The sequence below is a fragment of the Sinocyclocheilus grahami genome, unplaced genomic scaffold, assembly GCF_001515645.1.
Source record: "Sinocyclocheilus grahami isolate Dianchi unplaced genomic scaffold, SAMN03320097.WGS_v1.1 scaffold1640.1, whole genome shotgun sequence".
Taxonomy (NCBI): domain Eukaryota; kingdom Metazoa; phylum Chordata; class Actinopteri; order Cypriniformes; family Cyprinidae; genus Sinocyclocheilus; species Sinocyclocheilus grahami.
The window spans coordinates 96,931-109,128 of NW_015506819.1; the positions used below are offsets into that span (position 1 = coordinate 96,931).

Below are 12,198 nucleotides of genomic sequence, written 5' to 3' on the forward strand. Positions count from 1 at the left end.
ATGGGGAGTGAACAACTTGGCGACAACCTAATCCCAGTTTTAACCATGACCATTCAGCTTCAAAACAATCTGTTAGTGGCTGCCTGAGCTTGTGCTACAGATTACATCCTGTCCTGTGCATTCAGAAAAGCATTTGGTTGGCTAAAGGGAGCGCTGGCTCACTGAAGTGAGGCCAAGCTGTCTTGATGGAGCTTTTCTTGGCTTTTCTGGTTATACTGTACCTCTAGGTTGACTTGAAGTGCATGTAAGAGTAGGGAAAGATCAATGCTTACTCAGTTAATCCAAACAGAAATTTGCAGTCTCAAGAGAAGCAATGAATTTCGAGAAGATGTGTGCTTAGACTGCAACTTTTGGCCTACCATGTTTTAGGGTGAACCTGAGACAGGGTTCAAAGTCCTTCCTGTACATACAGGCCTCAAGCGACTCACCGCAGAGGCTCATTAATTAATCACCAGTTTGAGCGTGCTATAAATATGTTCCCTCCCCAAAAGGAGAGTGACTGAGAGAGAAAGAGAACCTGACAAGGTGCAGAAGGATAATCGCAATAGGAAGTTTGACAACTCACCAGACTGTGATGAAATCTTGGGGGCCATGGACTTGCAGGAGGGTAAAATTAAGACGGATACCCAGGCTGTGTGCCACCGTAATCAGCCAGCTGCAGTCAGCAGAAGTGGGGTAATCCTCTGGGTAACCGGGGGAGAAGATAGTGCCATTGTCTGATGTAATGTTACCTCCGCAGGGCACTAGAAGGCAAAAATTAACATGTAGAAATGGAAAAACTTTTTGTAGCAACCAAAGATTAAAGAAACATCATCACGGAAAGCAGCCTTGCACATAAATTTATTACAGCACACAGGGAATGGAGGAAAAAGCAGGAACCAGGGCAGGGCGACATGGGTGAAAATCCCCGCTGGGTTCTAAAACACCACTCAGTCTTTCCCAGTAGTTCACTTTCCTTGTCCGACTCCATCATAGAAATCCCTCTTGGAGCAGTGCTTTGCATTTAAATAGACATGTCCATGTTTCCAATGATTCAAATGAGCCCCAGACATATGAAATCAAATCCCCTTCCTTTCCGTGCTGATCCCATGCTGCTGCTGCCCCAAGTTGGAGGGGAAATAATCAATACGATTCGGCTGGCGAAATAAAGCTAGGCCCATGACTTGTACGCACACGTAAGGACTGTCGTAATACAATCTCGCTCTGACTGTACTCTCAGCAGTTTCTTGCACCGCCAAGGTCTCACCGTCCCCACATCCCTCCCCACTCGTTCCCACCCTCTCAATCCTTCCTGCACTCTTTCCTCCTTCTTCATTTCCTCTCCTCTCCGATGGAATGCTGAGAGGGGCGCCTATGTTAATCCCTCGTGCTGTGTGCTCTCTCTCGCCACCTTACTTTCTAAATGAAGTATCGATCACAGCATTGATTTAAAAAAATATGCCACGCTATCAAGCAGAAATGCATGGTGACGCTATCGATTGGGCAAAAAAAGTTTAGTAGTGAGGTGGGATGGGAGGATGTGGGGTTGTGGTGAACTAAAAAAAGAAGAGAGAGCCATAGATGGAGGACAGGCCAAGTAGGCTGATATGGACAGGTGGGGCAGAGGACGAGAAAATCGATCATCTTTCTAATGCCTGGGAGAGGAAATCTATGTACATGACACCCTGGGCATGAACTATTGGTGGCAGCATGTGTAGGTGATAGCCAGGGCAGTAGGGGTGTGAAGTACTTATCATTTTAAAATGTTATTAAAATTTATACTATACTTCTATTAGCAACTGTACTATAATTCTATTAGTACGAGTTTGTGCTTTACTTGAGTTCCTGATGTATGTAATGCAATTTAAAACAACATATAAAGTGAATTTCAGTGTAAAATGTAATAAGCCACAACTATTCTAATTTGTGCTTCTAAAGAGACATCTCATCAGTCACCACAGCATAAAGTCTTTGACCTAAATCAATGCACTGCTAGAGCAGCTTTTTACTATCGGTAAAGATGGACAAACTTGACTTGCATGTGTGTGTGTGAGTGTGTGCATGGTCAACGATCAGGCTATAAACAATTATATTCAAAAGTCAAATGAATACACTACCAGTCAAAGATTTTTAATGTTTTTTAAAGAGTTCTCTTCTGCTCACCAAGCCTGCATTTATTTGATCCAAAGTACAGCAAAAACAGTAATATTGTGAAATATATCTGCTATTTAAAATTACTTTTCTATTTGAAAATATTTTAAAATGTAATTTATTCCTGTGATTTCAAAGCTGATTTTTTACATCATTACTCCAGTCACATGATTCTTCAGAAACCATTCCAATATTCTGATTTGCTTCTCAAAAAACATTTATTACTATTATGTTGAAAACAGCTGAGTAGAATTTTTTCAGGTTTCTTTGATGAATAGAAAGTTCAGAAGAACAGCATTTATCTGGAATAGAAACCTCACCTATCATCACTTTTGATCAATTTAAAGCATTCTTGCTAAATACAAGTATTAATTTCTATAATTCCACCCAACCCCCCAAAAAAATACTGACTCCAAGCTTTTGGATGGTATATTGTATAATGTCACAAAAGCTTTTTATTTAAGATAAATTATGATCTTTGGATCTTTCTATTCATCAAAGAATCCTGAAAAAAAAACTCAACTGTTTTAAATATTGATAATGATAATAATAAAATGTTTCTTAAACAGCAAATCAGCATATTAAAATAATTTCTGAAGGATCATGTGACAATGATCATGTTGAAGACTGGAGTAATAATGCTGAAAATGTAGCTTTGATCACATGAATAAATTACATTTTAAATATATTCAATATATTAAATATATTCAAATAGAAAGCAGCTATTTTAAATAGTAAACACATTTCACAATATTACTGCTTTTGCTGTATTTTGGATCAAATAAATGCAGGCTTGGTGAGCCTAATTAAATATTATATATTAAAGATAATTCTTTAATAAATATTAAAAATCTTACTGTTCAAAAACTTTTGACTGATAGTCAGCCTTGGCTGAATTTAGCCTTTAAACGTATTATGCTATGGGTTTATTATGAATACAATGATACAATTCTAAATAATCAGGATGCTTGAAAATATCCATTGTCTGTTGATTTTTCAGTATTAAAAGCTATTATAAAAATCTAGCTGTGCCTTTACAACCTATCAGAAATGTAATTTACCAGTTAAGCGTCCACTAAAGCTGAATAATATTTTTCTGAGGTACTTAAATATTATAGGAGGAAACATTAAAGTACGGAACGATATTCCGGACAATTTTCAAATAGAATAGCAAATTGTATTTTCAATTGCGTTTTCAATATGTGGACGCATAAATTGTGACAATCCAAATGCAATTGCAAAAAGTCACATGCATCTATCAGATCGTAAACAGACTGAGAGATCTTGAGGCAGGTGCACATAGGCTATAGATAGGAATAAGATATAGGTGACAAATACGTGTAGATTTGCTCTGTTTGTTTGCTTAAGTGCATCAAGTGGAGTGCAAACGGTAAAAGGTCTTGAGGCAGTAAGTTTACACTAAACAGTGAGAGATGCTGAGACAGGTGAAAAGCGTTTGGTTAATAGTGAATATTGACCTATTGTGCGTACCGTTGTGGCTCCCGCTGTTAGCAGGGGATAATCGCTACATTTGGGGTAAAAAAGACAGAATTATGTATTGTGCCAAGAAGGTTGCACTGTCTGTTCGTTTACACAGGTATGAAACTGATTGGTAGCTGCCTTTAACGGAGCCTTTACCGATTACCTCCATTGATCAGAGCATTCGGCACGGTCGTCTGTGAGTGACGTCATCTCCCAATACAAACACGCCCCCTAGTATAGTCCCGCCCCTGACGATGATTGACAGCTTTCGGTGTAGACATCAGAAATTCAAATGCAAAAGGAATTGTGATTCCATTTGAGTTTTGGCAGGTTACATGCGCGACACCGCGAGAGTGAAAAAGCAGACTGGTAATTAATATTGCTATTTATATATGACAGGCTCGTAACTCCTAAGACATGGCAAATACAGTTGCAAATGGACTTTGATTTTTCATTTGAAATTTGGCCGTCGCTGTGCGTTCGCGAAAGCGAAAATGCAAACGGTAATGCAGGATTTGCAATTGCATTTGGATTATGTCACAATTTATGCGTCCACATATTGAATATACAACCCAATTGAAAATACAATTTGCAATTCTATTTGAAAATTGTCCGGAATATCGTTCCATAGCACCTGAGATGGTCTAAAAGAAAGGAAAAAAAAAAAAAAAGCTGAACAAAAGAGTCCCATCTTTCATCTTTTGGTCTTGACAGTGTGCATATTACACCGCATGGGAGTGTAGTGCATCATATCTATTCTTCACTTTTTCACTCTGTCACACCAGAGCTCTCGATTACTACAAATTCAATTATGCACAGTGCAAGAGTGTTTTAACAAGGCCCAGGTTGATACTAAGATATTCTTTGTGTGGATTATTATAAGACAAAGTGGATGAATAATGTGTGTTTCTATTTGCGAGTTCACCTGTGCAGCAGCACTGGGCAAAGCACTGGCGCTTGAACGAGGCGACGAGGCTGCAAATGCTATGTCAGCCTCTTGAGTACCTACCTGGATCATCTTTATTCTCACACGAGCATTCAGCATCCCCTGTGCATGTTTCCTCATGACACGCTGCATAATTAACTCATTGAATGAACAGAAAAATGAGCATGAGAATGTGGGTCAATGATGAACTCGATTCATTTCCCATCATCCCCTTGGAGGAGATGTTAGAAAGAAGTCATTGAGTCTGTAGGGATGGTTTACAGTGAAGAATTTGGATTTATGTGCAGTTGCCCTCCTTGACCACACATCCAAGGCAGGAGTGACGATGGGAAGAACAAAGCTATTAATTAAATATACATAATACCGTATTTGCTAGTAGTTAATTATTTATATATAGACTATTTTTTGTTACTTCTTGCTATTTGTGAAGCTTGAGAGTCGCTGTTCACCATTCACTTGCATTGTAAAAAAAAAAAAGAGCAGCATGAACATGCTGTGAAACCTCTCCTTTTGTGTTCAACGGGAAAAAGAAAGTCAAACAGGTTTGGAACGATGTGAGGGTAATTAAATGATGTCAGAATTTTCATTTTGGGGTGAACAACAACTTTAAATCTTGCATTTATTTTCAATCAATGAAATTTGTCCTATTCAAATGTGTAATGACATTGACAATGTATAGTTTAATACATTTGACATAAAACCAGGTTAGTTACTATATAAAAACTGTCCTCTCAGAATGCAAATAAGCATACCAGATGTTTACTGATGTGGGGGAGGAAATGGAGGGGGTTGTACCTTCACAGCGAGGAAACGGATGATCCCAGTTGCGCGTAGTCCCATGTTGACAGGTAAGAATGGAGTGTCCCATCAGCTGATATCCTGGATAGCACTCAAAGGAGATGGACTGACCCACATTATAACCAGCCCCAACCACCACACCATTGTGAAAGGGTTCAGGATCAGGACACTCTTGAAGTTCATATGCTGGAAAAGACAGACATATTGATAGATGAAAGACAAGGGGAAGAAAATGTATGATTTATTTTTTAACCTGCTAGAAGAATGCCAGTTCCACATGCATCTGTTGTGACATGACGAGTGCATCTTATGTGACACCTCAAAGAAATCAACTTTCATCAAAAAAAAAACTTGGTCAAAAAATTTTCAGCTTTTATTTTTTAGTTTCCTTACCCTGATAATCAAATCTGAAGCCAGGTTTATTCTGAGAGTGGTCGCTATGAAAATATATAGTAGTCTCATGGGAAGTGGTTAGAAGAGATGGTGGTAAGTCCTGCCCACTGAATCTGCCAATCACTGTGCTGGTGTCAAAAGGCCCATTCCTAATTTCCAGGAAATCGTGGTTGGCCTCAGTGGAAAAGTTCAAGAACTGCACATGAGCCCCTGTTTGGATGATAAAACAAGATGTGTTTGGTAAAATCAATGGAATAAACAATTTAGCTTATTTAGCTTAAATCTTGTCCAGCTAATGTGCATGAATGGTCTATGCTAAAAATTAAATATTAAAAATGTGATTGGTTCTAATAACTTAAGGGTAGGAATTTGATTCCTTATAGATGCAATATCTGGTAAAATTCAGTAACATACCATTTAAATATCATAGTTAGCATTACCAGTTTTATCCAGTCATCTTAAACTACATCTCACTGGCAATACCAGCAAACTCTTTTCAAACAGCATCTGTTCATTCTGCTGTGTCCTCACCGTAACCGACTGGCAAGTAAATCCTCCAGGTGCAGTCACTGTTGCTAGGGTAGTTTCCTGGGAAACCAGGGCTGAGGATGGTGCCTTCCATCTCCTCTCTGATTCCCCCACACTGAGCTGAAAAGAAAAAATGGCGAGGACATTGTTTGAAACATTCATTTGTAGAAAACACATGCTGTGGTATAAACCTGCTGAGCTCAAGGTTCAAGTACTTCTAAAGACCAATACAAACAGCGGACAGCTGTCAGGCTATCATTAGAGAATAATATGAGGTGACCAATAGGCTATTTCCACTCCTTTTGATTGGTGAGAATATATGTATATATTTATGGCAGATGACTGAAAGTGAAAATTGCTGTCACTGACCTGCAAATGAACTTGTCTTTTTTTGGTGAGCCAGCATGGCTTTTTATAGTTGCTAAATATATAGTGGGATCCAAAATTCTAAGAGCACACCGAAAGTCTGGGACACAAAATCTAATTTGTATACAAAATGTAATAAGAGATACACATGGCATGGATTTTAAATATGTTAAACGGAGAAATGTTTATTATGTTTGTAACATTATATATTTGTCATATATAACACACACACACACACACACACACATATATATATGTGTGTGTGTGTGTGTGTGTGTGTGTTTGTAACATTAATCTTCTGCTTTCAATGGAAGCAGAAAAAAATACGAAAGCCCAAGATTCTTTTAATTTAACTCAGATTTGAATTTAAATTTCATTGCAACTCAAATAAATGCAAATGTAAATCATATAATTTAATTTTAAAATAATAAAATAAAATATCTATAGGGAAAGAGGATATAAACATGCAATGTTCTGTGATATTTACAGCAACCTGTGTGGGCTACAAGTCGATTGACGTTTCACGTTGCTTAGCAATGCCGTCTACCTCGTGCAGTGACCCTAAAAGCTTTGTGGCGAATAAAGAAATGTAACACATTAGCTTTTCTATTGACATCATAGGGAAAACAAGTCTTTCATTTATTAAAAAAGCCAACTCACTTCCCAAAGCTATCAAAGGCCACTCGAGCACCTCTGTAGCCTTCAATCTTCTCATATCAGTGAAAACGCATGCTCTATCCCCTCCTCCTCCTCTCGAGGCTTTGAGTCTAAACAACTGATTGATTCAAATATCACTCTGATTAAAGCCCTGGCTTTGGACTCAAAGAGACTCTATGGATGTGCTGAGAAGCCTTACAAAGCTTCAGATCCTGAATGGAGTCTATATAGAATGGAGGGGTTGAAAATGTGCTCTGTGCCTTTGAAAAAGCAGCAGGAATCAGGAAACTGCTGATGACCGTTCAAGCCATGAATCATCTCAAGATCTCCGCCAAGCACAACAGGAGATGGAACTAATAAGGACCTAATAGGACACTATAGGGTTTTCTCAAGAAACACATGATGCTATTATCTTGATCATGTGAAGACTCTTCATCCCTGCTCTTTTCACTGCATTAGAGTCAATTAACAAACCAAATGGCATTTTTAAAGAAAGATGGCACAAGTGCACTTGTCAGATGGGATCCTGTTCATAGTTGAATGAGATGAACTACACATGTGGTAGATAAAAGCAATAACAGCAAACCTTGCTCAGTTAGTTCTGTGAAACACTGTAGCATCATTTATTTGATTCATTTGTTACCTAATGCAATGAAATTCATAAATTTTTAAATGTGGCTTAAGTGCCCGAGTACGTTTTGGGGCCGCTGTACACACGGACACAAGTCCCCGTGTAGTTCTTTACCATTCAGGACTCTGTGGTAGATCTGAACTCATAAATCTGCAGAAGCCAGGATTTAGAAAAGAAATAAATGAATAAAAGATGACAGAAGTTATTACCGATGCAGAGAGGAGGCGGATAGTTCCAGCGGCGCACAGGCCCTGGCATGCAAGAGATATGGGAGACTCCCTGCAAAGATAGAAAAATAAAAATAAGAAATATTTTGTTGTTTTTCAGTCTTTCCTTCATTCATTCAGTATTCACTCTGGCCACATTCTGACCATCAATTTTTTCCCCTAAGGTTTTTGGCTTTCTTAAGCCAAGTTCTGAAGCTCATCGCCTTTCCTTGTTTTAAGTCTGCACCTAGTCTGAACAAAGTCTATGCTACTACTAATTTCAAACGGTCTTGAAATAGCTGTCAGGTTTGCACACTGTCCCGAGCAGCAGCGACCAACAAGCAGTGCGAGGTAGCAACTGATTATACAGTATGTAAAATACTTATAGATTATGATTATATTTCACAGTCCCCCCCTCCAGTTTTGCATACACAGACCAGCTTTTTTCAGGTCAAAAGTAATCCAAAAGTAATCTAAAAGTAGTCAGATTATTTTACCTAATATATGTAATGTAACAGACCATGTAACTTGCTACAAATTTCATCATGCAATTTGTAAGTAATCAAGCCAGTATCAGCAACAGGTAATGAAAATGTAAAAGAGCAACAGGAAGCCTGGCATCAGCAAACCCATTAAAGTTACCAGTTACCCCCCCCCCCTCGAACACATAACCTTGGCATTACTACCAGTAAATAATTGTAAATAGTCCACAGAGAAAAATAAATAGGTTTCCCAAGAGAACATCTTTTGTTGTTGATGTAAAATGTTAAACTCTGTGCTAATTTGGTGAAAAACGATGTTGAAAAGCTTGACAAATTAAGCAGCTGCCAACATGGACAGGTTGCATAACACGCTCCCAAATCCAGGCTAATCATGGTTTCCTCTGACCACATTGTGTTTTGAGCAGTTAATTATTTGCCACCGAGAGCGTTTTAAGGACATTTTTGGTACTTTGTACAATAAACTATTTTGGAATAGTGTTGGGATGCCACTTGATGGCTAATGTAACATCGGTGTCCTGAAACAATCACGATTTTGTCCAGAATTTGGCAAGTTCCGTCTCACCTGCAGAGTATATCCAGGGTCACACTGGAAGGACATCACACTGTTCATCTGTAATCTCTCACCCACTTTGAAGCCATTCATGGGTACAACCGTTTCAGGACAGCTAGTGAGGGACACAGCTGTGAGAGAAAACAAGACAAACAACGAGGAATTAAGCTGAGTGAAAAAGCTAGTTGAGTTTTTATTGATGAGTGTGTAGTCCAGATGCACAGGACGCGCAACAGATGTCCTACTCTTGTACTCCAGACGGAAACCGGCTGCAGAGACGCTGATATCTGAGAAGAAGTGCAGGTAGAGCTGGTTGGAGGTGCTATTTAGGAGGGCTGGGACGGTTGTGCCTGTAGAATAACGAAGCTTTTAGCATATTGTGATTATGTAGTTGAATCACTGTGTCCTTGCCTTTTTGTTTTTTTCTGATAGTGGCAATTAAACTTTGTACACTTTATACTACCAGTAAATAATTGTAAATAGTCCACAGAGAAAAATAAATAGGTTTCCCAAGAGAACATCTTTTGTTGTTGATGTAAAATGTTAAACTCTGTGCTAATTTGGTGAAAAACGATGTTGAAAAGCTTGACAAATTAAGCAGCTGCCAACATGGACAGGTTGCATAACACGCTCCCAAATCCAGGCTAATCATGGTTTCCTCTGACCACATTGTGTTTTGAGCAGTTAATTATTTGCTACCGAGAGCGTTTTAAGGACATTTTTGGTACTTTGTACAATAAACTATTTTGGAATAGTGTTGGGATGCCACTTGATGGCTAATGTAACATCGGTGTCCTGAAACAACCACGATTTTGTCCAGAATTTGGCAAGTTCCGTCTCACCTGCAGAGTATATCCAGGGTCACACTGGAAGGACATCACACTGTTCATCTGTAATCTCTCACCCACTTTGAAGCCATTCATGGGTACAACCGTTTCAGGACAGCTAGTGAGGGACACAGCTGTGAGAGAAAACAACAAAACATGACAAACAACGAGGAATTAAGCTGAGTGAAAAAGCTAGTTGAGTTTTTATTGATGAGTGTGTAGTCCAGATGCACAGGACGCGCAACAGATGTCCTACTCTTGTACTCCAGACGGAAACCGGCTGCAGAGACGCTGATATCTGAGAAGAAGTGCAGGTAGAGCTGGTTGGAGGTGCTATTTAGGAGGGCTGGGACGGTTGTGCCTGTAGAATAACGAAGCTTTTAGCATATTGTGATTATGTAGTTGAATCACTGTGTCCTTGCCTTTTTGTTTTTTTCTGATAGTGGCAATTAAACTTTGTACACTTTACATCGTTATTGTTAACTAAAACTAAAATGATTAAAATACCAGTGTTAAAAAAGCTGAAAAGATTATAAGATGAAAAACCTTGGCAACTAACTGAAATATAGTAAGTTTAAGATGACTAACTACAATTACTAAAGCTATAGTACCTGTAAAATGAAATAAAAATGAATTAATAAAGCGTCAAATAAAATAAAATAAAGCAACACATTCAATACTAAAAAAAGACAAAATAAAAGCAAGCAAACAAAAAAAATAGGGCTGTCAGTCAATTAAAAATTTTAATCTAATTAATTACAGGGTGATGCGATTAATCTAATTAAATTGCAAACTAAATTTGGCTGTGGAAAATAACCTCAAAACATAATTTAAAGCTATTATTTTGTTAAATGTTTAGGCTACAATGGCCTAACATAAATTATAGCACATAAAAGAAGATGATTTGAGAAATATCTCATTTATTTTTGGTGAACTATCCCTTTAATGTTTTTATTTATTAATTATTTTAATAAATTAAATGATACTCTAAAGAAGAAACTAAAACTACCAGCAGGTGGCGGTAAATGTCTTTATGAGTCGATTCGTTCAAACGGCAGATTAATTCAGTAATGAAGAAAAGGGCTCACTTTATGAATGGACCATTGAATCATTGTTTCACATAATTCGTTCAAAAAGCGGATTCATTCAAAACTAAACACCGCTGTGTTGCTCACAGACACACAACAGTTCTGCAGTGGCTTTATAGGATATATTTTCGTTGGCCAAATTGAACAAAAACACACAATATTGTGTTTAAAATATAACACACTAATATAACAAAATATATATATATATATATATATTTTTTTTTTTATTATTATTTTTTTTTTGTATATATATAAGTATATAAAAATAAAAGTTAATTCAACACCTTAATACATACTAGTAGACAAATTATACTAAAACAGCTATGGAGCTAATTTTATTATATGCTTTCCTTTGTTTTGTGAAAATTGCATATGATAAAACATAAGCATATCGAATATGGCACTTGTTAGTTCAGTTGAAAAGGCATGGAATTGTGGCAGGCCATTTAAGATATTTATGAAATAATGTGGAGGTTTTTATATTATGCATACAACATTTTACATCATGCATATCTTATATGAGATGGGATAAAATTAAATTTGCCAACCAAACATCATGCATTTATTTTCACTAGGCAAGTAAACAGACATTTCTGCTTCAAAACATTATAAAACACAAAACAACTGTCTGAATATCAAATTTTACGATGTCTTTGCATTTACTTTGTGTTCTGCAGTGTCTTTAGGCATTTAATGCATAAGCGTTTTATCCAAATTGGCATGAAAAGGTGATTTTTTTCTTTTTTTTTCCTCAATAAGGGGAGCTATCATTTCAACCATCATAGAAATGCACTGTATAACCAAAAAGTAAAGTATGGCAAAAATCTAGTTAAGAAATAATCAAGGCATATTTTCCACACTTTTGACTAAATAACCTTTTTTTTTAGATTTACAATTTTTTTTTAATCATTTCATTTATGTGCAGCAGTTTAGCAATGCATAGTACTAAACATCAATATTTATCCATAAATATTTTTACATAAAATTTGAATGCATTTAATAAATATCACCAAGCCCTACAGACAACAGAGAAGATGAAAAATATGGGCAGTAAGTTGTAGAGGAATCTCTCTTAAATCTCCCAATCTGCATC

General features: G+C 37.3%; 1 protein-coding gene across 1 annotated transcript in view; it reads right to left on the bottom strand.

Annotated features, from left to right (window-relative positions):
- Positions 1 to 12,198, bottom strand: part of LOC107571716 (CUB and sushi domain-containing protein 2-like) — a 122,907-nt gene that overhangs the window by 46,236 nt on the left and 64,473 nt on the right. The window contains exons 27-33 of the mRNA XM_016258052.1: positions 10,274 to 10,378; positions 10,033 to 10,151; positions 8,141 to 8,210; positions 6,281 to 6,397; positions 5,750 to 5,959; positions 5,354 to 5,542; positions 566 to 743 (exon numbers count right to left, since the gene is read on the bottom strand). Of these exons, the coding sequence (XP_016113538.1) occupies positions 566 to 743; positions 5,354 to 5,542; positions 5,750 to 5,959; positions 6,281 to 6,397; positions 8,141 to 8,210; positions 10,033 to 10,151; positions 10,274 to 10,378 (988 nt within the window). The remainder of the gene's footprint in view (positions 1 to 565; positions 744 to 5,353; positions 5,543 to 5,749; positions 5,960 to 6,280; positions 6,398 to 8,140; positions 8,211 to 10,032; positions 10,152 to 10,273; positions 10,379 to 12,198) is intronic.